We start from the raw sequence: 24,122 nt of genomic DNA, 5'->3' as shown, positions 1-24,122 counted from the left end.
ACAAATATAATCGTGATGTTTATTTATCAAATCTTACCAGTGTAGTCTTTGACCAGCTTTGAAAATAGGGCAGGTTCCATTATACTGGTGTACTTGGCAACCAGGTAAGAATAGAAATCTTCAAGATTTTTTAAATGTGGCAACACCAGTCAGTGTGTGGTACACAAATATAATATACCTACTGAAAATATTGCCATATATCATGAAAACCTGGAGGTAATTTGTATAGTCTTCATTTTAGCGTATTATACACAAAAGGGCCTTATCATTAAGAACAGAAAAGAGCCATTTTGTGTGTACAATTTACAATCTAACTGGCTTTTGATGTTAGGTAAATCATACTTCAAAGCTCCAGAGTATGTGGGGCCATAAAACCTGATTAAAGTTTTATACAACAAAAATCCCAGAAAATGTTCTTTTAATAAATGGCTTATCGATATTCTCAGATTCAGTTTAATCATCCAAGAAAAAGTAGTTTCCACTCTTCTTCTGTTCTACATCCTGAAAGATAAAATAGAGAAGCAGCAAAAATCAGTAACAGCATGCCTCTTTCATGTAGAGGTAGAATTTCATCCAAGAAATCACTCCTGTCTGCAACAATGTCTGCAGCCTCATCTATGCCTCTACCTAGGGCTCACTATTCAAAAGCAAGATCACTACTCTTGTTAACTAGAATATTTTACCCCAATACTAGTAATTCAAGCAAAGTCCTAAGATGCTTAGATACATAAAAAAGAATTCTTAATCTTTTTTCTCATTATGCCTCTCAGAACTGAGAAAATGCTTCAATTTTATGATAGGACTTGTCATTTCTTTATGTTGGCTATGAAGAGTAGGTGAAGGGATCTAGAACTGTGTTAGGTGCTCAATACATTTATGTGCAAGAGAACTTTGCTAAAGGCTGAGACCTCATGGTATAGAAGCAATGTTAGAACTACCAATAAAACAAATGCTGTAGTAGAGAAATATATAACACATTCTTAAATTTCAGTATGACAGTTGACTTTTGGCATCTAAACAATGCCACATTTCGCTGACAAACAATTGCAAGAGAAAATATTTTACGTTCTACCGACAGAAAAAAAAAAAATCAATGCTGATTAACCTGGTTTACCTGTTTAAAGTTTTATGCTCATTGAAGGATTTAATCATGTCTAGAAAAAAAATAATTTTCTTAAAACTATGTAAAAAAAGTCCCTCACACTGTATTGCTTTTGTTGTTGGTATTGAACTTGAACTCTGGGCCTCTTCAGCTTAAGGCTAGTGCTCTACTACTTGAGCCATAGTGCCACTTCTGGTTTTCTGATTGTTTACTGGAGATAAGAGTCTCAAGGACTTTCCTGCCTAGGCTGACTTCAAACCGTGATCCTGAGATCTCAGCCTCCTGAGTAGCTAGGATTACAGGTATGAGCCACCAGTGTCCAGCTTAAATTGTGTTTTAATTGTGAATTAGTATAGCTTTCATGTCAATTCACATGGTTCAACAGATGCAATTCAGAGACAGGAGCTGGGCCCGAGTCCATGCACAAACAAAAACATCCCAGCAGGTGCTGCTGTCCTGAGGGCCTGAAGGATGCCATCAGTGACAAATGTGACAAAAGCCCTTGAATCCTGGGTATCACAATTTACACTGGCAGAAGTTACCTGTGACTTTAAGACAGTTTTCCCACATACCTTAATTGAATTTAGTTTATTTATTCGTGGTCTATAGTTGTTTGGGTCTCTTCTGAAGGTAATTTCCAGCTGAGATAAAAACTTGTTCATACCAGCCAAAAGTGTTTGAGGACTGAGAGGAGAAAATAAAAACCAAACTTGATAAAATTTTAATCTCTGTTGCAATGAAAACTACTAACATTGCTGTCTCTAATCCTAATCATAATGTATTTCAAAACTTAGGTTCAGAAATTGCTTTGCTTGGACTATTAATAGCTTGTCAGGGGTGATATTTTTATGGAAAATAAACCTAACCTGTATAATATACTAAGAAACAACTGAAGTATTTATTTTTGGCAGTACTTAAAGCCCATTTCTACTAAGACACACATCTAGCCCTGTAAGCAGTACTTTCAAAAACAAAGATCACTAGAGGAAGGATATTTTCATAATCTCAAACTGACACTTAGTGGAGAAAGAATTTAAAAAAAGCTATGTTTAGATTTACAGGGGAGGAAATAGTACCAGAACCATCTTCCAGCTTTAGTCAGTTTTTGAAGAGTATCTAGCTTATATCTGGGACAGCCTGTACCCTTTTCTTATTTAAGCTTCCTGTGTAGATGGGTTGACAGACATGTGCCACCATATGCAGCCTTTGTTAGAGATGGATCTTGTGAACTTATTGCCTCGGCTGGTTTTGAATCATGATCCTTCTGATCTCTGCCTCTCAAGTAGCTTGGATTAAAGTCAGTGAGCCAGTGTGCTTTGCTCCAATCTAGTCATTACACCAACTTATTACGGAGGTGGACCATTTTAAGTACTATTCCACATACACACAGATTCTATGGGTGAGCAAATTTTATATATAAGAAATTTCTTCTTTAAGAAACACTAATTCTCAATAATATGAAAGTTGAAGTTGAAAACAAAGACACTCTGGGAAAAACAGTACTTTTTGGGAGAATATTCAAATAGCGACTTCCATTCCTCCCTAATACCAGAAAACATTATGCTGCAACATGAAAATGCTTTTCTTTTTTTGAGGGGTAGTATACTAGGGTTTGAACTCAAGTCTTCAAGCTCGTTAGGCACAAAGGCACAAAGTCTACTACCTCCTCCTGCCTTTCTTGGCGCTGGTTATTATTGCTAGATCTAGCTTTTTGCCTGGGTACTCCTGTTATGCTTCCTGCCATAGGCGGGATGGTAGGTGTGTGCCATGTCCATCTTCTGTTAAGATGGAGTTTGGTGAATTTTTTGCCCATGCTGGTCTAGAACTACAATCATCCTGATCTCAGCCTCACATGAATGACGGCCATGTGCCCTAAGCCCAGCTATTGACTTGTGTTGGTCTTTCAAACATTATTTTTTTGCTACCCAGGCTGGCCTTGAACTATGACTCTCCCGGGACCTTAGGCTCACTGGAGGATAAGACTCCAGGTGTTGGCCACCACACTTGAAACTGCCATCTTATGCGTCAAAGATGTAGCAATAATTTTGTCAGGATCAACTAATACACGTCTGGCGCAGTGGTAATGAAATTCCTCATGAACTGATTGACGTTAGGGTTCTGTGCAAGCACTCCTCCAGCTGGTTAACAGAGAGGAGGGGATGGCAAAACCACTCATTTTACCTGTGGTACATTAGTATGGAGTACTTGGGATCTACTGTGAGCTCAACCACTTGAGTATTACCTGCCTGGATCTCTTTTCTGATATGTACCAAAACTGAATTTGTAAGGGATGATTTACAAAATGGGAAATCTTTTCTTTTTTTTGAAAACCAGATTTGACAAAAGCTGAAAAAAAAAATAAAAGAGGGGTGGCCTAACAATTCTATCTCGTAGTGAAAACTCTTCTACAATGTGCCACTGGGTCAATCGCTAATCTTGGGAGACACAAACTAAGATGGTAAGTTTCTGGTTGGGTCATTAAATTAAAAAGATACATATATACACTGCTCATGACTGTGTTTACTAGTGGACTGTAAATTAAAGTGCAGTAACAATTTTACCTGTTTGCCACTGTGTTCTTAGATGGCACACCATCAAACACGATGACCCGATCTGCTAGATAGGTGGCCATGATGAAGTCGTGCTCCACAACAAAGGCCGTCTTCTTCGCATGGAGAATAAAGCTAGAACACAAGTTTGACAATCTCTATTCCTCGCATCACAAGACATTCGAATGTTATATTGAGAACAAATGTATGCCCCTTTATGCACCCTAAGGTAAGGCAATTATGAGCAAGATATTTACCGTTTGACAACCCGAGCTGCCATCAATCTCTGCTCAGAGTCCAAATACGCAGATGGTTCATCAATCAAATAAACATCAGCAGGTTTGCCCAAACAAAGAGCTAAAGCTACTCGCTGCAGTTCACCACCAGATAAGGTCTGCACCTAATTCAAGACATTTGTCAAAAACACTTAAAAATAACCAAATTCTAAAATGCTGAGATAGAAGAAATAATGAAAATGAATTCTGCCAGCGTACCTCCTGATCAATGATGTTTTCAATCTGCAGGGGCTTCATCACGTCAGTCACAAATTGTGGGTGAGTGTATGCGTCTCTTATCTTTTCATGTAGTAACTGGCGAACACTTCCCTGGTTTTCATGGAAAAAGTATTTAAATGATAAGAAGTCAGCAGAATACTCTCTACTAATGAACCTTATTACTAAAGCTAGAATATAGAGCAAAAAACCCTCAATATGTAGCTAACAGACACCAATTTGACTTTTAATGCTTACCCATCATTTATGGCGTGTTTTGAGATTTTTCTATTACGTCTAGCAAGGAAAAAGGTAGCAATAATTCTAAAGCTATAAAATATTTAATAAGCAATGCCAGGTATGGTGGTTTGTGTTCATAGCTTGAGGAGTACACTATGAGGTACACAGCAAGTTGCAGGACAGCCTGAGCTTCAAGCCAGACATCCTTTCAAAAGTCACACAATGTTTGCAGGAATGGCTCATGCCTGTAATACTAGCTCCTCAAGAGGCTGAGATTTGAAGGATCTCATATTGGGCCAGCCCAAGCAAAAAACTTGCTAGACTTTGTCTAAAGTAAGCCGTGAAAGAACAGTTTGGGGGTGTGATACAAGTGGCAGAGCACCAACTGATTAAGCTCAAGATTCTGAGTTCAAATACCAATACTGTTTCTCGCCCCGCAAGAAGAATTTCCCTTCCTCTATCTAGTACAAAGATTCGCAGTGCAAAATTCACACATTAACAACCCTGTTTCCAGGAACCTAGGGAAAAATTGGGCATTATGTAGTTTTTGGGAAATGAATCATTAGCTTCTGCTTGATGCTCACATGGGAATCTGTTGTTTGGAAGGAAGGGAGAACTTAAAAGATAACTTATTGCAAGATAAACCATTCCAAGTAAATATAATGTAGTTATTGTTGAGGTATTGAATACACAACACACACACACACACACACACACACACGCTCATTAAAACACCTACAGAAATCAAAGGAAGTTAATTTTAGGAGGACAATTTCATGTTTTATCCACACTGCTACTTACCAGTATTTATTTCTTTATGGCTAAAAAACTTTACATTCTATGGATCTATGACAGCTGATGGACAACTGGGAAATTCGTGTTTTGGTGTCAAGTTTTGTCTAGTTATGTGCTCATTGTTTTGGAATGTATAGCTATGAGCGGAACTTCTATTCTGCAGAATGGCCAGTTTGTTTTCAAAGGTGCTCTACAGCATTTCACATTTCCAGAAACGTTAAGGTTCCAGGTTCTTCATGTCATCAACACCTGTTACTGTCTTGGAGTTTCATCATCATAGTGGGGTATGAAGTACTATCTCATTGGTTTTGATGTGCATTTCCCTAATAACTAATGATTCTCATCATTGTGCTTATTGTCTATCTGTATTTCTTTTTTGGAGGGGAGGATCCTCATATTTGGTATTTAAGGATTCACTATGGAAAAAGATGACAAATATTTTAAAAGTATTTTCCAAGTAGGAAGTGGTGGTGCCTATAATTCTAGCAAATGAGGAAGTCAACAAGACCAACTTGGGCTACACAGTGAATTCTAAGCCAGCCTGGGACTGTAAAAATTTTTATTTGGAAGAGTTTAATACAGTAAATTGGTGGGAGAATGAATTTAGGTGCACTTCAGCCCTTAATGTGTGTGGGTGTATATACGCACATACATATAATACATAACTAAATAAATCAACAACTTACAGTTGATTTGGGACTAATCTTCTGTGGCTTGTAACTGACATTGAGAACCGGCACTTCTCCTACAAAACAATACAGGTCCGTAAGACACAAAATTGCCCAGAGTTTATTTTAAAGTACCAGCTTGTGGAACAGAATAAAAGGATGACAGTACCTCCTTCATCAGGTTTAAGTCTTCCAGCAAGCATTCTGATAAATGTCGTCTTACCAGTACCTGGAAACAAAACAAACTGATCAGAAAGATGTTTCATATCCAAAGTAAAGCATGATGTTCCACTCATATGTAACTGAAACTAAGAAATTCTCATGGAAAACTAAATCTTTGTATCAAACTTATTAGGAGGAATAAGGCTTTTGTTTGATTTCTTTGGGGTGTGTGTGTGTGGGGATAGGGACTGTTGTACCAAGACTTGAAAACAGAGCTTCTTATCAGCTCAGTTTTCTTGCTTGCATCTGCAACTCTACCATGAGCCACATTCCAGCATACTTTGTTGGTTAAGAGTCTTGTACTTTTCTGCGGCATGCGGTTTTCTTTGAACCAAGCTCCTCCAAATCTTAGCCTCCCAAGTAGGTAGGAATCAGCATAGCCTGGTCTTGTCCAATCTTATCATGACCATTTGACAGTAAGAACAAAGTTTATAGTTTGTCTTATGATAGTTTTACTTAGCTACATTATCAAACTTCACAATTTATTAGAGTAGTACAATCATTTTGTTGCATGCACACTATTATTTAACATTTATTCACATAGAATAGCTAAACTGCACATTTAAAATTCTGATCCAGTATAGCAAATCATGTGTAAAAGTTTCCTTTCAGTTTTGTAAGCTGAACAATTATAATACAATTTTTTAAAATCATAAAGCAACACCTGATATATAGCAGTCCAATTCACATTACAGTTTAGTTATGACCACAGTATGAAAAGTGTTGGTATTGCTGAGCATCAGTGTTCATTCTACCTGTAGCCCTACGAACTCAGGACGATCATGTTTGAAGCCAGCCCGGCCAGGTTAAGACCTTGGCAGTCTTATCTCCAATTAACTATCAAAATGTCTAAAGTGAAGCTATAGCTCAAGTGGTAGAGTGTTAACTATGAGTACAAAAACTCAGGGATATATTACCAGGTGCTGAGTTTAAGCCCTAGGACCAGCTCCAAGAAAAAGTTGGTATTGTGTTTACAGACAGAGTAGGTTCCAAATATATGTGTACAATAGAAGTACCTTGTAAACACATCTGCTAACCTCTAACTTAGTCAGTGTTTACCACGGAATAGGTGAAATAACTGGAGAAACAGAACCAATGTTATGTGATCAAAACTTACCATTTTCCCCCAGCATCACCATGATTTCAGAATCCGTGAACTCTCCAGCCACAATCGCTAGCTCAAATTCTCCCATCTTTTTCTTCATCCCTGGATATTTATACATACACATCTTCTTAACTTCTTCTTCATTGGCTGTCTCAGCCACTTTGAAAACAAGTGATGCATCTCGAAACCTCAAGTTTTCTGTTGGAACATAGCCATCCAGAAAAATGTTTATACCTGTTGAGAAGAAAATTGCCATGATGTTAGCAAAGATAACTTAAAGACTAATTCCTGGGAACAATCTAGATACAGATTTTAAATTTCTATGGACTTTTTGATAATCTTCAGGTCTCCGTATGGTTTTTTATGTTTAAGCAATGTAAGCTTAATATTAAGTTTAAGAAGTTTACATACATCTCTGTATATACCTAAAAGAACCTCAACTCACACACTCATATGAGAGTCACTTAATTAGGTAACTTAAGATTACTTACTACTTGTTTATACCAAATTTTATGCAAAAAACCCCAGCACAAATGTAATTTTTGCTATATTGCTTACATAAGAACTCATTTTTCCTTAAATGAATACCATGTAAGAATACAGTTATTTTCACAAGCTTATTTAACACTAAAATAGTTTGGGAATAATTTTTTAAACACCATAAGCATTCAACTGTATATAGAAGATAACAATGAATTCACTGTATTTTTTCAGATTCATTTTGTAGTTTCACAAGAAAATGAGGTAACTTTTTTTGCTTAAAGGTATATTCATGATTATTTTGAAAGATTATAATAAATAACAGTGAAGTACCATTGTAGGTGAAAATTTCCTCCTTACTAAACTTGTAAGATCAACGATTGCAGGCATACAGAAGAGAAAAAGTGAATTTACTCAGAAATAAAGAAAGATCTGTTTTTCAGTGTTTCCTATATAACGGTGAAGAAAAAGATAGTAGTTTTAGTTTGGAAAGTCTTGAAAAGATGTTTTCATGTTGGCATTCAGAACTACAGTAGGGGGCCTGTGTCTTCAAAACAGCTGACACAACAAACAAAACTACAACTAGTTAGCCAAAATCAACATTTTTACCTTAATTATTAATGTAAAGTTAAAAGTGAAGAAATTATAGCGATTTAGTCTAAGTGCTCAATCTATGAATTAAGGGAATACGCAATAAGACAGGAGCAGCTGATGGACAAAAAGAAAGGCAAAGCAAAGATATGCAAGGTGTGGAATATACTATCTGTTTCAGGGCCCTCACTGGCCTCTAGTTTCTACTCTTTGTTAATCTGCACAGGCAAGAAAACAAAGGAAGAAATCAGGAAGTCCCACTTTTCTGAAAAAAAGGAAGTAAATATAAGCTTTAGTATACTTTTTAAACTATCTAGACTTTTTTCTTATTTTTGGTTGGTCGTGGGGCCTCAACTCAGGGCCTGAGCGCCGTCCCTCAGCTCTTCAGCTTAAGGCTAGTGCTCTACCACTTGATTCACAGCACCACTTCTGGCCTTTTCTGCTTCTGTGGGGCTGAGGAAATCGAACCCGGGGCTTCAAGCATGCTAGGCAAGCACTCTACCACTGAGCCACCTTCTCAGGCCTAGACATTTTTCTTCCATGAATTTATGGTAGTTTGGAGATATATTTGAAATGTGAAAATAATATGAGCACTGAATGCATTTTAAGAGTTTGTTAAAGTGCTGGTCTGTCAAAGCCAAATTTCAAGATAACAAATACCACAGAAGCCAAAATATACAATATTTACAACATAGCAAAAACAGCGAAATTTGTTTTATTCGGTTGATTGAAGGGCTTGAACTCTGGGCCTAGGCGGTGTCCCTCAACTCTTCAGCTCAAGGCTAGTGCTCTATCACTTGAGCCACAGCGCCACTTCCAGTTTTCTGGAGGTTAACTGGTTAATTGTACTCGCTGGCTTTGAACTGCTATCCTCAGATCTCAGCCTCCTGAGCAAGTAGGATTACAGGCATGAGCCACCAGTGTCGGGCTGGGAAATTATACACACCCAATGGAAAATGCTTCAAAAAAGGAAATACTTTTTCTAGAGCAACTGATGTGTATCATCTTTAAAATGTATTATTAAATATATTAAATTTCCCCAGAGATTAATTCCAAGAGATCACTCCTTTGTATAAATATTAGAGCAAGATAAAATGACTTCATGAGAACAATTTTTCTAAGCATTGGAGTAGAGGAGAATACAGCATATGTCTAAAATAGTTTTTTCAGTTACCTTCTCTTACACTGAAAGGCATGGTTACAACACCATAAGCACTCGGCACACCATACAAACAGCAGATGAAGTCAGAGAGATAGTCTAACACACTGAGGTCATGCTCCACCACAATGATGTATCTGAAAATCAAAAGACTGTCACTTTTAAATTTAACATGACACGTATAATTAGCTAAATCTTTCATATACCTATTTCTTAACAACTACATCAATTCTAAATTTTAGGAAGTTTTACTTTTAAAAACTAAAAGTATAAAAAATCATTAATGCTAAGAAAGACTTTAAAGGGAGCTGGGAGGGTGGCTCAGTGGAAGAGTGCTTGCCTCGCATGCATGAGGCCCTGGGTTCGATTCCTCAGCAACAAATAAGCAGAAAAGGCTGAAGTGGTGCTGTGGCTCAAGTGGTAGGGTGTTGGCTGAAGAGCTGAGGGACAGCGCCCAGGCCGAGTTCAGCCCCATGACCAAGGGAAAAAAAAAAAAGAATGAAAAGATTTTAAGGCTCATTAATGGTATTTATTCATTTTTATCAATTAAATTACCAGCTAACACAAAAGTTTACATATGAAATGTAAATGTTACAAAGTGTAACAATTTACACTGCATTCAGATGGATTTTCTGCTACTCAAGATATACATTTAGCCCTCTCATTTTCCTGCCTTGTGCAAGCTTGTAGTAGGAGATGCCTAAAAAACAGAACTCTTTATCCAAGAACCTCGAATTTACAAGGCAAGATGGGGGCTCTCAAATAATATCAGCAACAAGACAATATGGCAAACTATGTTCTTCACATGAGACCTAGTGAAGGTCAGAAGCAGGTCAGTGTGTACCAAAACACTTTTTGAATGAGGTAGGCTAGTGTGACTTAAGTGATAAAGTACTGATAGCACAAAAGCTACTCAAGGAACTAGTACTTTATTACTTCAAATTAGTTGAAGTTATTTCGATACTGACAGTCCAAATCTTTAATAAAGCAGTCACTTCCACAAAAAAATGCCTGACTTATCTTCCTTAATAATATTGTTAACTCTGAATATATCAGTTTCAACCTTTTCATCTCTCCTGAGTTCTAGTTCAGGCTCTCATAGTTAAATACTATTAAATATAACAAGTTACAATACTATGTAGACTTTTGCTAGTCCTGCCATATCTAGGTTCTCTGATGTCTATCTCAATTACACAAGATACATGGCCTTCCAAGACTTTCCTTAAATTTAGCTATTACTTTATTTATATATAGGGAATATGAGCTTTTTTAAACTTTCCCCCCAGCAGTGCTGAGTATCAAACCCAGGGCCTTGAGGATGTATTCTACCAAGTTACAGTAACTAGACTTTTTCCCTCGTGAATAGCTTGCTTTTCATGTTTCATATGCTGTATGGGCTATTCTTTTTCCTAAACAGTCTCGTGCCAAGATCTTTTTTTTTTTTCAGGTAAGGAGGTTTATTCATCGTTCTGGCTGGCAACAGGCCATCTTGGTCCTCCATGTGGTGGGGAAAGGTCTGGGAAAGAGAGCTGGGAGAGCTGGTAAAGAGAAGGAAAGAGCTGAGAAAGAGCGAGAAAAGAGCAGAGAGAGAGCTAGAAAAGAGAAGGGAGCTGGGAAAGAGAAGGAAAGAGCTAAGAAAGAGCTAGAAAAGAAGCAGAGAGAGCAGAGAGAGCGTCTGGGCCTGGGGTAGGCCTTATCTAGGGTATGGGTGGAGAAAGGTGTGGCCACATCAAATTCAGATGTGACCTTAGCAGATGCAGATGTGACCTCTTCCAGGTGTCCCAGTTGCCTAGGTAACACAGATACTGGGTGGAGACTTTGCTGCAAGGAGGGTGGAGTCTGCTCACCATCCAGGAACAGACTAGGGCGCAGACTAGGAGCAGAAATAGGGCGCGGATTCTCTCTGGCTACTTCCTGCTGACATCCTGTGTATTTATACTCAAGTTTTATTCAAGGCCCATCTCACGTGCTATCCACTTTAATACCTTTGTTGCTATGCAAATAGTTTCTTACTCTTGGACCTCTTTTGTAAATATGTGAAATGATACTTGTCAATCCTTCTCTTTCTATCCCTGACAAATAATATTCATAAAGACAGAAGTCCAAAATTTTATTGCAGTCTGCCACTATTTTGTGAGAATGTGGGAACACAATTCTATAGCATAGTAAGAAATCTGTATTGTAAACAATTTACCCTCTACTATTAACATCAGGAAACCTTGTAAGGTTCAATTTGAACTCTAAAACTCTATCGTATTTCCTTTTTCTACTTCTCTACCTGCTGAGATGTTTATCTAATCATCTCCAAAATCCTGTGGCTCTTTTTCACCAATGTATCACTATATATGGATTAATCTATACGATCAGCTCATATCAGAAAATGGGACAAACATGTAACATATTCTTATGTATCTGAGAATCTAATTTGTCTTGCCCTATTACAACTCTCTTAAGAGAACTACTGTCATCTCTTTTATGGTATGACTTTCTCTCACTATTGCATTCATTCTGAGGTTGTTCCATACCTCTTCCCCCCCTTCCTATTCTTCTGAAAGTCTTGTTTAGTTTTAAATTTATTCACTAAAAGTACATGATGTACTGCCTAATGAGTTGCCTAAACATGTGCAAAAGGAAATAAAAGTCAGCTGTCTACAAATTGCTTTCCTTTATGCTTGGACTGGGCTCGGCTGCCACGCTCTGATCTCTGCTTCCCAAGTAGCCCAGTGTAGAGAAAGATAAATTCTGGTGATAGCTATAAGTAACAGAGATGAACAACATATATATGTTCACAACATCTAAATCTAAAAAAGAAAGAAAAAAGAAAATTTTAATACAGAAATACTCCAGAGCTATACTTACCTGTCTGGATTTATTAGTGATCGGATGGTAATGGCAGCCTTTAAACGTTGCTTGACATCTAGATAACTAGAAGGCTCATCGAACATGAAACTAAGAAAACAAACAGCAATTACTACATTGAGATACATCTGATATAATTGTGTCTTATGTGGTGTTTTAAAGCAGTGTAGCACCAATAGCTTCTGAGTTAACAAAGATCTCCTCAAATACTAATGAAGAGAGGCTATCTTTAGTGGTAGAATTTTCTACATTTTCTTCAGAAGTAGAAGAAAACAATTACAAAAAGGGAAATGGATAGACAGTTTGAGAACCTCTCAGATAAGGGTTACTTATAAATTGACTTAAAAAATTCTTTATCTCAAGTAGTTCAAAGAGCATTTCTCTTATGATGTATAAGACTTGAAAAGTAACCTACATATCAGCTTTCTGTATGCAAACAACAGCACAAGCAAATCTCTGCAACTCTCCTCCTGAGAGATCTTCAACATTTCGCTCTTTTAAGTGCGTTAAATCTAGAAAAAACAAGTAAGAGGCATTGCATTCAAACTCCACTTTACCTCTTCTGGCAAAATGTAGACTGAATGTCATCACTGAGTTTTACTTAGAAGTTGTATACAACAACAATATATAACAATAGGAATTGCCCACTTATTTTAATAATGTATATACAAAGATGTATGCTTTGTGGCTCCTAAGTATAGTCTATTAAAACATATGTACATTGTTCAAGACACACTGAACTTATAATCTAACTTGAACTGAAAAGCCTTTTTGTACAACATCTTGAAAACAAACAAAAAACCCAGAAAACACAACACATACAAAATAAGCACTTACCAAGCTGTTGACATACAATTGCTTGTGTTTTTGTTTCATCCTTTCGGTCTAAAATAGACCCTACCGTTCCCTGTCATAATATATAAGATATAACTGCTGTTATTTTCCTTCACTAGTAGTAAAAGGAACAAAGTAAAACTAGTCAGTGTCCTTTGATATAAATTCTATAATGTATCCAATTCTTTTATTTTTTTGCAGGTAGTGGCGCATGAACTCCTGGCCTGGGTGCTGTCCCTCAGCCCTTCAGCTCAAGGCTAGCATTCTACCACTTGAGCCAAAGTACCACTTCCAGCTTTTTCTGCTTATGTGGTGCTGAGGGATCGAACCCAAGGCCTCAAGCATGCAAGGCAAGTACTCTACCACTGAGCCACCTTCCCAGCCCTGTATCCATTCTTTTTAACAAGTAACTGACCTTAGCAGCTTTGGGAATCTGGTCTACATATTGAGGTTTGATAATGGCTTTTAGATCATCTTCTAGAATCTTGGTAAAGTAATTTTGTAATTCTGATCCACGGAAGTAAGTCAGAATTTCCTGCCAGTCAGGAGGATCCTAAAAATATACATAACAGTGACCTAAATTTACATTAATACTACAACTAAAACAAGGATGAGTACTATGTAAAACAAAACATATACAATACGAGGCTTCCAAGTTAATTTTACGAAGAGGTGGGGGAAAGATTTAATTTCAAAGAAATTTGAGGAAATAAAATATTTTCAATTAACTGGTAGCAAAGTATTTCAGTTAAAAAATGAAAGAGCATTGTTAATAGTTCCTCAGAATTAAAGTCACAATTTATCTTCAAAATAAGAACATTAAACCCAGTATTTCTTTCTTCATACTCTAATAAAAGCATCCCAAAACATAAAATTTCTGTTAATACATACATCATATTTGCCAAGGTTTGGTTTTTGCTTTCCTGCTAAAATCTTTAATGCAGTAGACTTTCCAATACCGTTAGTTCCAACTAATCCCAAAACTTCACCTGGACGAGGGATTGGCAATCTGTTAAAATATACAAAAACAAAACACAACTCAGACTTATATAGACAGCAAAACAACAACAACAACCACCTACCCAACAATAAAATGATGCATTTGCACATCACATACATCCATTAATAAGCTAAAAAATCTGACAGATATTATTGACTATTAGGAAATAAACAGCCAAGATAAAACTGTTAAGTGTTAGAAATGCATCCATAAAATTCTGTTTACGTAATTCTTATTTAAAACATTATAAAGTAACATTTCTTCTTTATATTTAAGGTTCATTTTAATGCTCAACAAAATGCTTTGGTAAAAAACTTCATAGCAGGTGCAACCTCACACTTACATTTAAAAAAATTCCTAGCCTGCCTTTTACTTACAAGGAGAGAAGTGCCACATCAACCAGAAATATCACTTTTTTCTCTTTGATGCAGTTGGCCCTTAAAGCTGGCAGGTTGAAAAATACCTTTTCATTAGTAAAGTCTAGATTCCCAGATTCAAAATATTACTAATCAGCAGATAAAAACCTCAAACAACTAAGGACTTTGTGATTTAATATGTCTAAATTCAGAATGCTATTCTTTGTAGGTCATAAAATTAATGGATTAAAAAAAAGAATCAAAGGCAAATTGCCTTAAAAGCTACTTGGGGGAGGGGGGACAGAGGGTCATAGGGTTCTGTGAACAATAGTGATTTTCAGTCTGAAAAGAGCTTGTAACTTTCCACGTGCTTAAACTGAGTTCCTAAACCCAGAAATTGTAATTAAAATGGATTAAAACACGGCATTCATAGTTGTTTAAAAGACCAGGACTAAAAAGAACAGAATGAATCACTAGCATATACATATCTATACATAGATAGTATACACACATATAAAATGTACACAGCATATATCCATAACTCTGTATGATGCCCTAACATTCAATTTACCTTTGGTATGTTAATTTGTTTCTTTTCATTTCTCTGAAAATTCCAAGTGTATTTAACTTGACCTAACACTGACTAGAAGGACACTGACTGGAAAACATACCTGTGAAGTTTGAAGGCATTGGCACAGTATCGATGTGTTGTTTCCTTTTCCAAGTTGCTTGGTAAATTGACAATTGATAAGGCGCCAAAGGGGCATTTCTGTTATGTAAAGAATATTGTATTAATTTTTAGAAGCATACATTACTAAAAAGGATTAAGATTTTTATATGCAATCTTCCAAACATGGGAGTTTCATAAAGAGATATAAAATACTCATTTAGTCTAAACTCATTTAATGAGTTTAAATGATTTAAATGAGTTTAATACTCATGTCTGTAGCAGGTACTTTTTTACTTCCTTTAATTATTCCCGTCCCGGTATGCTTCCTTTCCTACCTTAGGTAAAACCTCTTACATTCTAGATTGTTACAGGTTTGTTTCCATCTTACCAATAATTAGAGTTTATGTACAGGCCAAGATCAATGCCTTCGTGTGTGACTTACAAGTTTAAATGATAATTCACATTTGAAAAGAAAACATTCATAGAAAATCATATCCAAAATATTTAATCATCAGACGAATGTCCACGGAACCAAAGTCACTAAAGTGGTATTGTAGGTAGAGAAATATCTCAGAAGTATAGACAATAATAATCATATAGGCACATCCAAAAAGTATAATCTTGTATTCTAGATTTGTTAGTGAACATGTTCACTGAACTCAAGAGACTGATCTATTTTATAAACTGTAAGAATAAAGAACTGAAACAAAACCTCTTTTGTCTTCTAATATTCACTACCTTCTAACCAAAACAATCATTAGTTTTGCTACAATTTATATTCATAGGGTTGAGGTGGCTCAGGTAGATCATCAACTTGGGAAGTGTGAGCTTAAACCCCATATTCCCCTTTCTAATATAAAGAACTAAAATAGCTACAATTTCTTTTTCATCACTGTACATAAAACACTTATAGGCTATAAACCGATTTTAAACTTCTCTAATTCCACATTGAAAAAAACATACTCACACTGCTTATAAATAAAGTGAATTATCTTAATGCTCAGAAATTATTCATGTTACCTTCCTATCTTCAAATAGGATTCACAACATCAGTATGTGTTTAGTTACAAAAAGGCATATCCAAATATTTGGAATATCATTTTTTTATAGTAAGAAAAAAAATACCAGCACTTAGGGTATATGCAGGCATATGTAATAAAAGATGAGCAAATATTCACTTAAGAAGTATTTCCAGTTTATTTTCAAAACAAGGGAAGAAAATACTCTCAGGTATCCATGTAATTTTTTCTGGATACTTAACCAAGGATTCAGAAACTGAAGTAGAATATACCTATGGTTTATTTGAACAATTTATAGGATGGTATCCATACTCTGGTGAAGTTCCTTTTTATATTACCTACAAATAAAAATATCTAAATTAAGAATTTTATACAATGTTTCCTCTATTTTTCTTATGAACTAAAGATGGAAATTTAAGCAGTCATAAGTCAAAAGTCAAATTATTTAGTGAAACAGAAATGAACTAAGCTCTTTAAAAATTTCCTTATTGGGATAAATGTGCAGAAGCATGCCTTGGTAGAGCAGAAGTGGCACTTAAGAATTAAATTTTAAAATTTTGATCATGTGTTCATTTCTGCTTAAAAGTAGTTTAAAGACATGAAAAACATGAAATATGTTATTCATGCTTATGTACATATATATATACATATCCAAAACATTTTGGTAAAGCCACGCTGAAGCATATTAAAAGATAACTATGGCAAGAATAACTTCCTAAAAGCATGGCTTACTGAATTAAAAAAGCAACAGCATTGCCATAAAAATGCCACTTTCCTAAATATATGTAACACATCTGCCCTATACTTTAACTTTAAAAATAAGTATTCACAATTTTAAGATCTGACTTTTGGATTACATATTTGATCCTAAATGAAATATTTTCACTCACCTTAATACAAATACCACAACCAATACAAAGAGTTTCAGAAATCCATGCTATTTTGCTCTGAGGTGTAACCTCTATGCATAGTTTTCCTGGTAAAGAAAAAACATACAATTTAATTTCCCTTGCCCTTTTAGGATGTTCTAAACATTGCACAGAATAGATCTACAAAATAGAGTACAACAAAAATACATCTGAGACAATGCCTTAATTCGTGCTATGTGGGGGTAAACTTCTGACTTAAATTTTTGAGTTTATAGAAATAAAAATCCTGATAGCTATAGGCAGATGACTATTGTTTTGTTTAACTTACTAATGGGGAAGAACATAGTTTAGTAAAAACACAACAAAGCTTAAAACACAGACACATGCACACATTTTTTCTGCTGGTCCTGATGCTTGAAAACGCAGGGCCTGGGCACTGTTCCTGAGCTTTTGTGGTCAAATCTCCACCACTTGAGCCACAGTTCTAATTCAATTTTTCTGATCACTAATAGGAGATAAGAGTCTCACGGGTTTTTCTGCCTGGGCTGCTTCAAACCACGATCCTCATATTTCATTTTGCTGAGTAGCTAGGATTATAGGTATGAGCCACCAGCACCTAGCTTCAAACCTTTTTTTATCCTTAGATAATCCACAGAATAACTTACCCATTCGAACCACAGGGCAACTCTTTTTGCATTCCTGTCGACATTTCTTAGGTTTACATTTGTCATGGTTGACAATAGCAATTCTTGTTAATTTGTCTGCCATAATTGCAAGAAAGTAAGAATATCCAGTTCTTCTATTAAAGAAAAATTTAAAGATTAGGGTAAATTCAATGCAATTACTTCAGAAAAATAATTCATCAAAAGTTACAATGGATGATACAAGTATTCCTCCTATGGAGATGTTATGATTAGTACAAAACAAGAGCTTTTTAAAAAAATAGTTAAAATAATGTACTAAGGTTAGAGAAACAAAATTTAATATAATCTTAAGATGTAGAAAAGACAACCTTGTCACTTAAAATAGTAACAGAAAACACGTATGACTATATTTAACAATACACAGATACACAGGAAACTTTCTAAACAGTGACAAAAAAAGATCTAACAAATTAAATGGTATGATACTTCAGTATTTACTATAAAGAATAGTTGAGAACCAGCAAAACAAGAATTTGTGCTCAATTTCAAAGTTTTATAAGTCTTGATATAAACAGTGTCATGGCATGCAGATCAAAGCAGACTTATTACTCTTCTGTAATACTGACACTGGTGCAGATGTTAATTTCATTAGAATGGTGATTAAGTAATACTACAAAGTGCCTTCCACGCCAATTTACCCTCATATACAACGAGCCAATCTGAAGCCAAATGACTATTAATTTACAGACCTCACTTCCCATTTGCTTTTCCTGTGATCCTCAACTCTCATCTATTTTGATAAGACTACTTTCCTGGGACCTCTCAAAGTCTTTTTCCAAAGCCATCAATGGAACAGGACAATTTTTTTTTCTTTTTTTTTCAGCTAATTCTGGGGCCTGGGTGTTTTCCCTGAGCCTCTTTACGCTTAAGGCTAGGGGTCTACCACTTGAGCCACAGTGCAACTTTGGCCTTTTCTGAGTAGTTTTATTGGAGAGAAAGAGGTGTCTCAAGCATTTCTGTCTGGGATGGCTTTAAACCATGACTGCAGATCTCAGCATCTGGAGTAGCTAGTATTACAGGCTTGAGCCACCAGCGCCAGACTAGGACAAATCTTTTCTCTTTATTTCGCCTCAGATGATTACCTTTCCTTCCTCCTTGAAGTTATGCCTCTCAGACCATCCAATTGCTTCAGTCATTTATTTGGTAGTTTACTAATATCCTTTTATTACTCCTGATATTTTGATATTCCAATGTGCTCATAGATGATCAGTATATTAGCAGCTTGCCCTCTCAGTTCATTAATTACTCTCTTCCAGCCTTATGTACTCTACCACAGCCTCATATTCATTGACCTTGTTACTTCCAAAAATTGCATTCCAATTTTGAACTCCAATTTTGAATAGTACTTTCTCCAACCACTACCCCTTCAAGATTACTTGTCTAGTACATGAGAATGCAATAATAAACTTTTGGTTCCTCTCACTCTTTAAACATGTTATCACTAGCTACTGCTAGTCATTCATTTCCTTCTAAGTAAAAGCCAGTGTTAAGACTAACCATAAGTTACCAGTCAACATCTGTTAACTTTCTGATTTGATCTCCAACTATTCTGACTCTTGTTTAACTCCATCTGCTCTTTTTTTTGTTCCTAGAATAGTACACATTAGGTTCTCCTTTCAAGGTTTCACACTTTTTGCTCCTACTGCTGGTGGTGCTATTCATAATTACATGGCTCAGTTTTTCTTTTCTTTTTTTTTAAACTAGTCCTTAGGGAAACTTCTATAGTTATATACATTTTTTTTTGTTTGTTTTTGTTTTTGGGTCTGGTCGTGGGGCCTGAACTCTGGGTATGGGCGCTGTCCCTCAGCTCTTGAGCTCAAGGCTAGCGCTCTACCACTGGAGCCACAGCGCCACTCCCGGCTTTTTTCCTTTTTGCTTATATGGTGCTGAGGAATGGACCCAGGGGCTCATGCATGCAAGGCAAGCGCTCTACCACTGAGCCACCTTCCCAGCCCCAGTTATATACATTTTTCATATGTTCATCCTTTACGTGTATAGATTTATGGGTGTGTTTATATATATATATATACATATATACATATATATACATATATATACATGTATTCACTCTACATAATTTTTTCTCTTCCCAAGTAGAATGTACTCCATTTCTATGATACCAGAGGATTTGTGTTCCTTCAGGAGGCTTGCCCAGTCCCTAACACACTAGGAGCTCCAACATTCCTGCTGAATTGAGAAAGCAGATTTAAGTGGTAAATCATTTTTTCATAAGTTACATTAACTCCAGATCTTGCACATTACCAATGTGATACAAATATTCACTTAATTATCAACTGGGGGAAAAAAGTCATCCACAATGAACCAAACAGTTCTATAATAAACTGAGTCAGGCTGACAAACAAAAATCACTTCTGGTCGAGGTATCTGGAAGATTTAAAATTTAAATGACTTGAATTATAACCCTAAAGAACCCTCATTATCAAAAACAAAACAATACCAACAAAAAAAAATCAGCAAGAAAAAGACAAGAAGTTAATTTAGGTAACTATTAAACTGGGAATTGCTCTAATTTAAATGTAAATTACCTTCTTAGTGAGATTTCCCCACTAGGAAATTAACCTTTTACTATGAAATGGCTTAAATTTTATTTCTGCCAAGCTACTAAAACGTTTCATCTAATTTTTCAACTGTCTTAAAAAAAGATTGCCTTAGTATACAACTGTACCAGAGGTGGCAAATTAGCTGATTTACACAACAGTGACAATCATTCAAGAAACATGAATATAGATTCCTACAAGGACAGCATTCACGGCCTAAGACTAAAATCATTATAAAGCAGTATAAAAGTACGTATAAGATTGCTGTTACATGCCGGGCGCTGGTGGCTCACGCCTGTAATCCTAGCTACTCAGGAGGCTGAGATCTGAGGATAGCGGTTCAAAGCCAGCCCGGGCAGGAGAGACCGTGAGACTCCTATCTCCAATAAACCACCAGAAAAACCGGAAGTGGCGCTGTAGCTCAAGTGGTAGAGCACTGGCCTTGAGCTGAAGAGCTGAGGGACAGCGCCCAGGCCCAGAGTTCAAGCCCCACGACCGACAAAAAAAAAAAAAAAAAAAAAAAGATTGCTGTTACCGGAAGAGGTCTGGTATTACACCAACATTGTAATTTATGCTTACCGTAGATTACTGTACCCAAACAAGGTAGGAGACACGCACACCTCTGACTTCAATGGGTCCCTTCCCTTGAGCAACTGGTAAATGTTCTCAAGTTTTTAGGTGCGGAAGGACAAGGTTGTAATGAAAACTAAGCAGATCAAACTTTGTTTAAACACAGTTAAAGAGACTTGGGTGGCAGGGAAAACACTATCCTCAGGTGGTCGCTACAGGAATGACTACTCCCTGATCCTAGTTAGCAGTCTCGTGGAAGAAAGAATAAACAGGATAAACCAAGTTGTTTTGACAGTTACTCCTTAGTCATCGATTTTACCATCGGAGAAGAGAAGCCATTTACGTGCTTCATGGGATGTGGGAACGCAGCTGTGGCAATGTGAAGCCCTGCAAAGCACATCTAAAGCTGTTTCCGATCAAGGCACCATCCTTGATCTCGGGGGGGTTTAAGAGGTAACCAAGACGTGGGGCCCTACCGCTGGGAAATGCCTCGGGGGCGGGGGGAGGACGCCGCTCCGCCAGAGCAGCAGGGCGTTAGCCCACCGTTCCCCATCCAGTCTGGCGGCGGACTTGGGGGGTTGATGGCGGCAAGAGGCTATGATTCACCCCGCAGTCACCACGAGGGCTGAAGAAAAAGCCAGGAATGCCCGTCGTCGGAGCGGCGTGCGTGGCCGCTGGGCCACCGCGAGCGCGTCGGAAGCCCGGGGGTGCCCCGGAGGGAGCGGGGACGCCGGGGCCGGCGCCCGCGGGCCGGGGGATGGCTCCCAGCGCCGCTCTGGCGGCGGCCGGGCCGCAGGGGGGCCGGGGCCGCAGCGGCCCCGCGCGAGGCGCCCCGGCGGTTCCAGCTGTGCGGCCGGAGCCGGCTGCCACGCGCCGCCGCCGCCACCCCCAGCGGCCCAGCCACGGGCTCCGGGACCAGGTCCTCAGCCAGGGGCCGACCCCCGTTCCCAGCCATCCACGTACCTGGAGTGAACAATCCCCCCGCGGCGGGGACGGGGAAGGCCGGCGCGTCCCTCAACCACACGGCGTGTTCTTACAGCCACCGGCCAAAATGGCGGTGCCCAGCCGCCGTCTCGCGCGAGCCACACGGGCGCAGCGCGCCTGCGCGGACGGAGCGCGGGGCGGAGCCCTAGCGGTAGGTAAGGCGAGCGGCGTGTGTTGACGTCATTGCTCGGCGACCACTCTTGGACGTCATCGGGGAAGCCTGGCAGTCCTCAGCCAGCCGAGTGGGAGTGTCGCGCTTCCGCTGGTGCCGAGAACCTGAGCTGTGAGCCGTGGGTTCTTCCACGACCCAGAGAACGGGCCGACGTAAGCGGGTGCGCTCTCCTCCTCGGTCTCATTCTTCGCTTTCCATTCGCGGCCTCCTCAGCGTTCGGAGCGTCACGCGTCGCTGCCTCGGTCACTCGGGTTCGCCGCGCGTCCAGCGGGGCCAACTGTGGCCCCGGCCGGGGTCCCGCGGCCTCCGCTCCCTCCGCCTGTGGGGTCCGTGAACTCGAGTCCTCCTGCCCCTCGCCCCTTGTTTTATATGTACTTGGTGGCATACCGTCCCAGGTCCGGCGGTTGACTTCTGCCCCACGTTTTGAGGGGTTTTGAGGGGCCAGGCCATTCGGACCTTCCCGCAAGCCTACGGTACGCTGCCCGTGCCGGTATTTCGTGGGTATTAAGTATTTGTGCGGCGGCCTTGGGAACACCTTGGGATCCAACCGGAGGTGTCAAAGGAGATGGACTCGTGTAGTAGTTATTTTTGTGCCGGTAGTGAGACTTGAACGCAGGGCCCTTGCGCTACCCCCTAGCTTTTACCAGTCGCTCAAGACTGTAGCTCTATACCACTTAAGCCACAGCTTTTATGGTTGATGTTGTACAGAGGAGCCGGGACTTTCTATCCAGGCTGGCTTTGAAGCTCGGTCCTCAGACCTCAGCCTCCGGAGTAGCTGGGGTTACAGGCGTCAGCCACCGGTGCACCGCTATGTTTAGTATTTGTAATAATATTCAACAGTAGTAACTGCGCAACTGAATCAGTTTAATGCACTCTTCGCTGCTCGATAAGTATTTTTTCATGTTCGTGTCGATTTACTAAGATTAATAAAAGACACGAATGATGAAGGGGATATTTGTGATCTATGTTTCTCTGAAAGTTTTGTTTTTACCTTTTGGGGAAAGATTTTGAGATCCTGACATAATGTATGTGTTCTTTCTACATAGAACAATTAAAAAATGACCACACCAAACAAGACTCCTCCTGGAGCTGATCCTAAGCAGTTGGAAAGGACTGGAACAGTAAGGGAAATTGGGTCACAAGCTGTTTGGTCACTCTCATCTTGCAAACCAGGTAAAGCAAAACCAAACCTGCTGCTTAATACAGTTTCCTTGTACACTGACCTAACTTCATTTATTTTCAGTTAGTGCATGTATCTGACCAACTGTTTTACTAATAGCTCCCTAAGACTTAATTACTTATCTCATGAGGTCTCTTCTTGATCCTCCATTATGTCTGCTGTGATTCAATTGTTAAATGATCAGCATTTTGTATTGGTGATATGTATCCCAAAATAATTCCTTTATTTTTTATTTGGGTAGCAGTGTAGTTCATTTTTCAACAAAACATGTCAAGGCTATTTCATTACCAATTCCACTCCCCCCTCCCCACACACACACATTATATCTCTTCTAATTATTCTTTTTGAGAGCATCTAAGACTCTTCTTTTTTATTCCTGGACTTCAAGAATTTTGCTAGAACATGGCAGGGCAGGACATGTGTGTACTGTGTTCTCTGTTATTCCAGAAACTTGCCTCATTGGGCTGGGGATGTAGTTCAGTGGTAGAATGATTTTGTAGTGTATATGATGTCCTGGGGTCATTGCTCTGTCCTGCAAGTAAAAGAAAAGCATTCTCATGCTCCTTGTAATCATTATTCTACTTTCTCTAAGTTCCTGACCAAGTCTCATCTGTTTTGGGTCTTACCAATGGTTTTACCTTTCCAAGAATTTCATTATAAACGTAATTGTACAGTATGTAGCCATATTTAGGTACTGTTGCTTTTTCCTTCAAATTTTTTTCTTTGTTTTTTCATTTTCTGCAGTTTGTCATAATGTGTCTAGATGTAAATATTTAGCTATTTAACTTGCTTGGTGGTCTCTATATCTGTGGTTGATGTCATCAATTTTGAAAAGTTTCCAGCCATTTTTACTTCAAATTTTCTTCATTTTGTTCATTCTTTTCCTGCTGCTATTCCTATTCACATAATGTGAATAGGAATAATTGCAGCTTAGACAAAACATGG

General features: G+C 38.3%; 2 protein-coding genes across 3 annotated transcripts in view; one reads left to right on the top strand and one right to left on the bottom strand.

The window, feature by feature from the left end:
- Positions 1 to 21,911, bottom strand: Abce1 (ATP binding cassette subfamily E member 1). The gene is made up of 18 exons (XM_070022139.1): positions 21,805 to 21,911; positions 17,675 to 17,808; positions 17,031 to 17,116; positions 15,123 to 15,220; positions 13,987 to 14,104; positions 13,511 to 13,648; positions 13,099 to 13,168; positions 12,677 to 12,773; positions 12,262 to 12,351; positions 9,418 to 9,539; positions 7,185 to 7,406; positions 6,015 to 6,074; positions 5,864 to 5,922; positions 4,146 to 4,256; positions 3,909 to 4,051; positions 3,664 to 3,786; positions 1,675 to 1,786; positions 1 to 501 (listed from the first exon to the last, which is right to left on the bottom strand). Exons 2-18 carry the CDS (start codon positions 17,775 to 17,777, stop codon positions 454 to 456), a joined length of 1,800 nt encoding a protein of 599 aa, XP_069878240.1. The 5' UTR covers positions 17,778 to 17,808; positions 21,805 to 21,911; the 3' UTR covers positions 1 to 453.
- Positions 21,912 to 22,032: 121 nt separating this feature from the next.
- The window catches only part of Anapc10 (anaphase promoting complex subunit 10), a 38,000-nt gene continuing 35,910 nt past the window's right edge, over positions 22,033 to 24,122 (top strand). Inside the window, exons 1-2 of one of the 2 annotated variants that reach the window (XM_070022137.1) lie at positions 22,033 to 22,157; positions 23,044 to 23,170. In XM_070022137.1, coding sequence (XP_069878238.1) covers positions 23,056 to 23,170 — 115 coding nt within the window. In that variant the 5' untranslated portion in view covers positions 22,033 to 22,157; positions 23,044 to 23,055. Of the gene's footprint in view, positions 22,158 to 22,221; positions 22,471 to 23,043; positions 23,171 to 24,122 lie in introns of those variants that run through there. The other variant, XM_070022138.1, reaches the window with a different exon arrangement.

This window comes from Dipodomys merriami, unplaced genomic scaffold (assembly GCF_024711535.1).
Source record: "Dipodomys merriami isolate MVZ:Mamm:240054 unplaced genomic scaffold, mDipMer1.0.p SCAF_15, whole genome shotgun sequence".
Lineage (NCBI taxonomy): Eukaryota > Metazoa > Chordata > Mammalia > Rodentia > Heteromyidae > Dipodomys > Dipodomys merriami.
This window is presented reverse-complemented; position numbering and strand designations above follow the sequence as displayed.

Bases quoted from the DNA above. Each gene is read 5' to 3' on its own strand.
- Abce1 (XM_070022139.1), bottom strand. From the start codon at position 17,777: ATGGCAGACAAATTAACAAGAATTGCTATTGTCAACCATGACAAATGT. The intron at 14,105-15,122 runs GTATGTTTTCCA...ATATTTTAACAG, and splicing joins AATGCCTTCAAACTTCACAG to ATTGCCAATCCCTCGTCCAG. The intron at 4,257-5,863 runs GTAAGTTGTTGA...CATGAAAACCAG, and splicing joins AGATTAGTCCCAAATCAACT to GGAAGTGTTCGCCAGTTACT.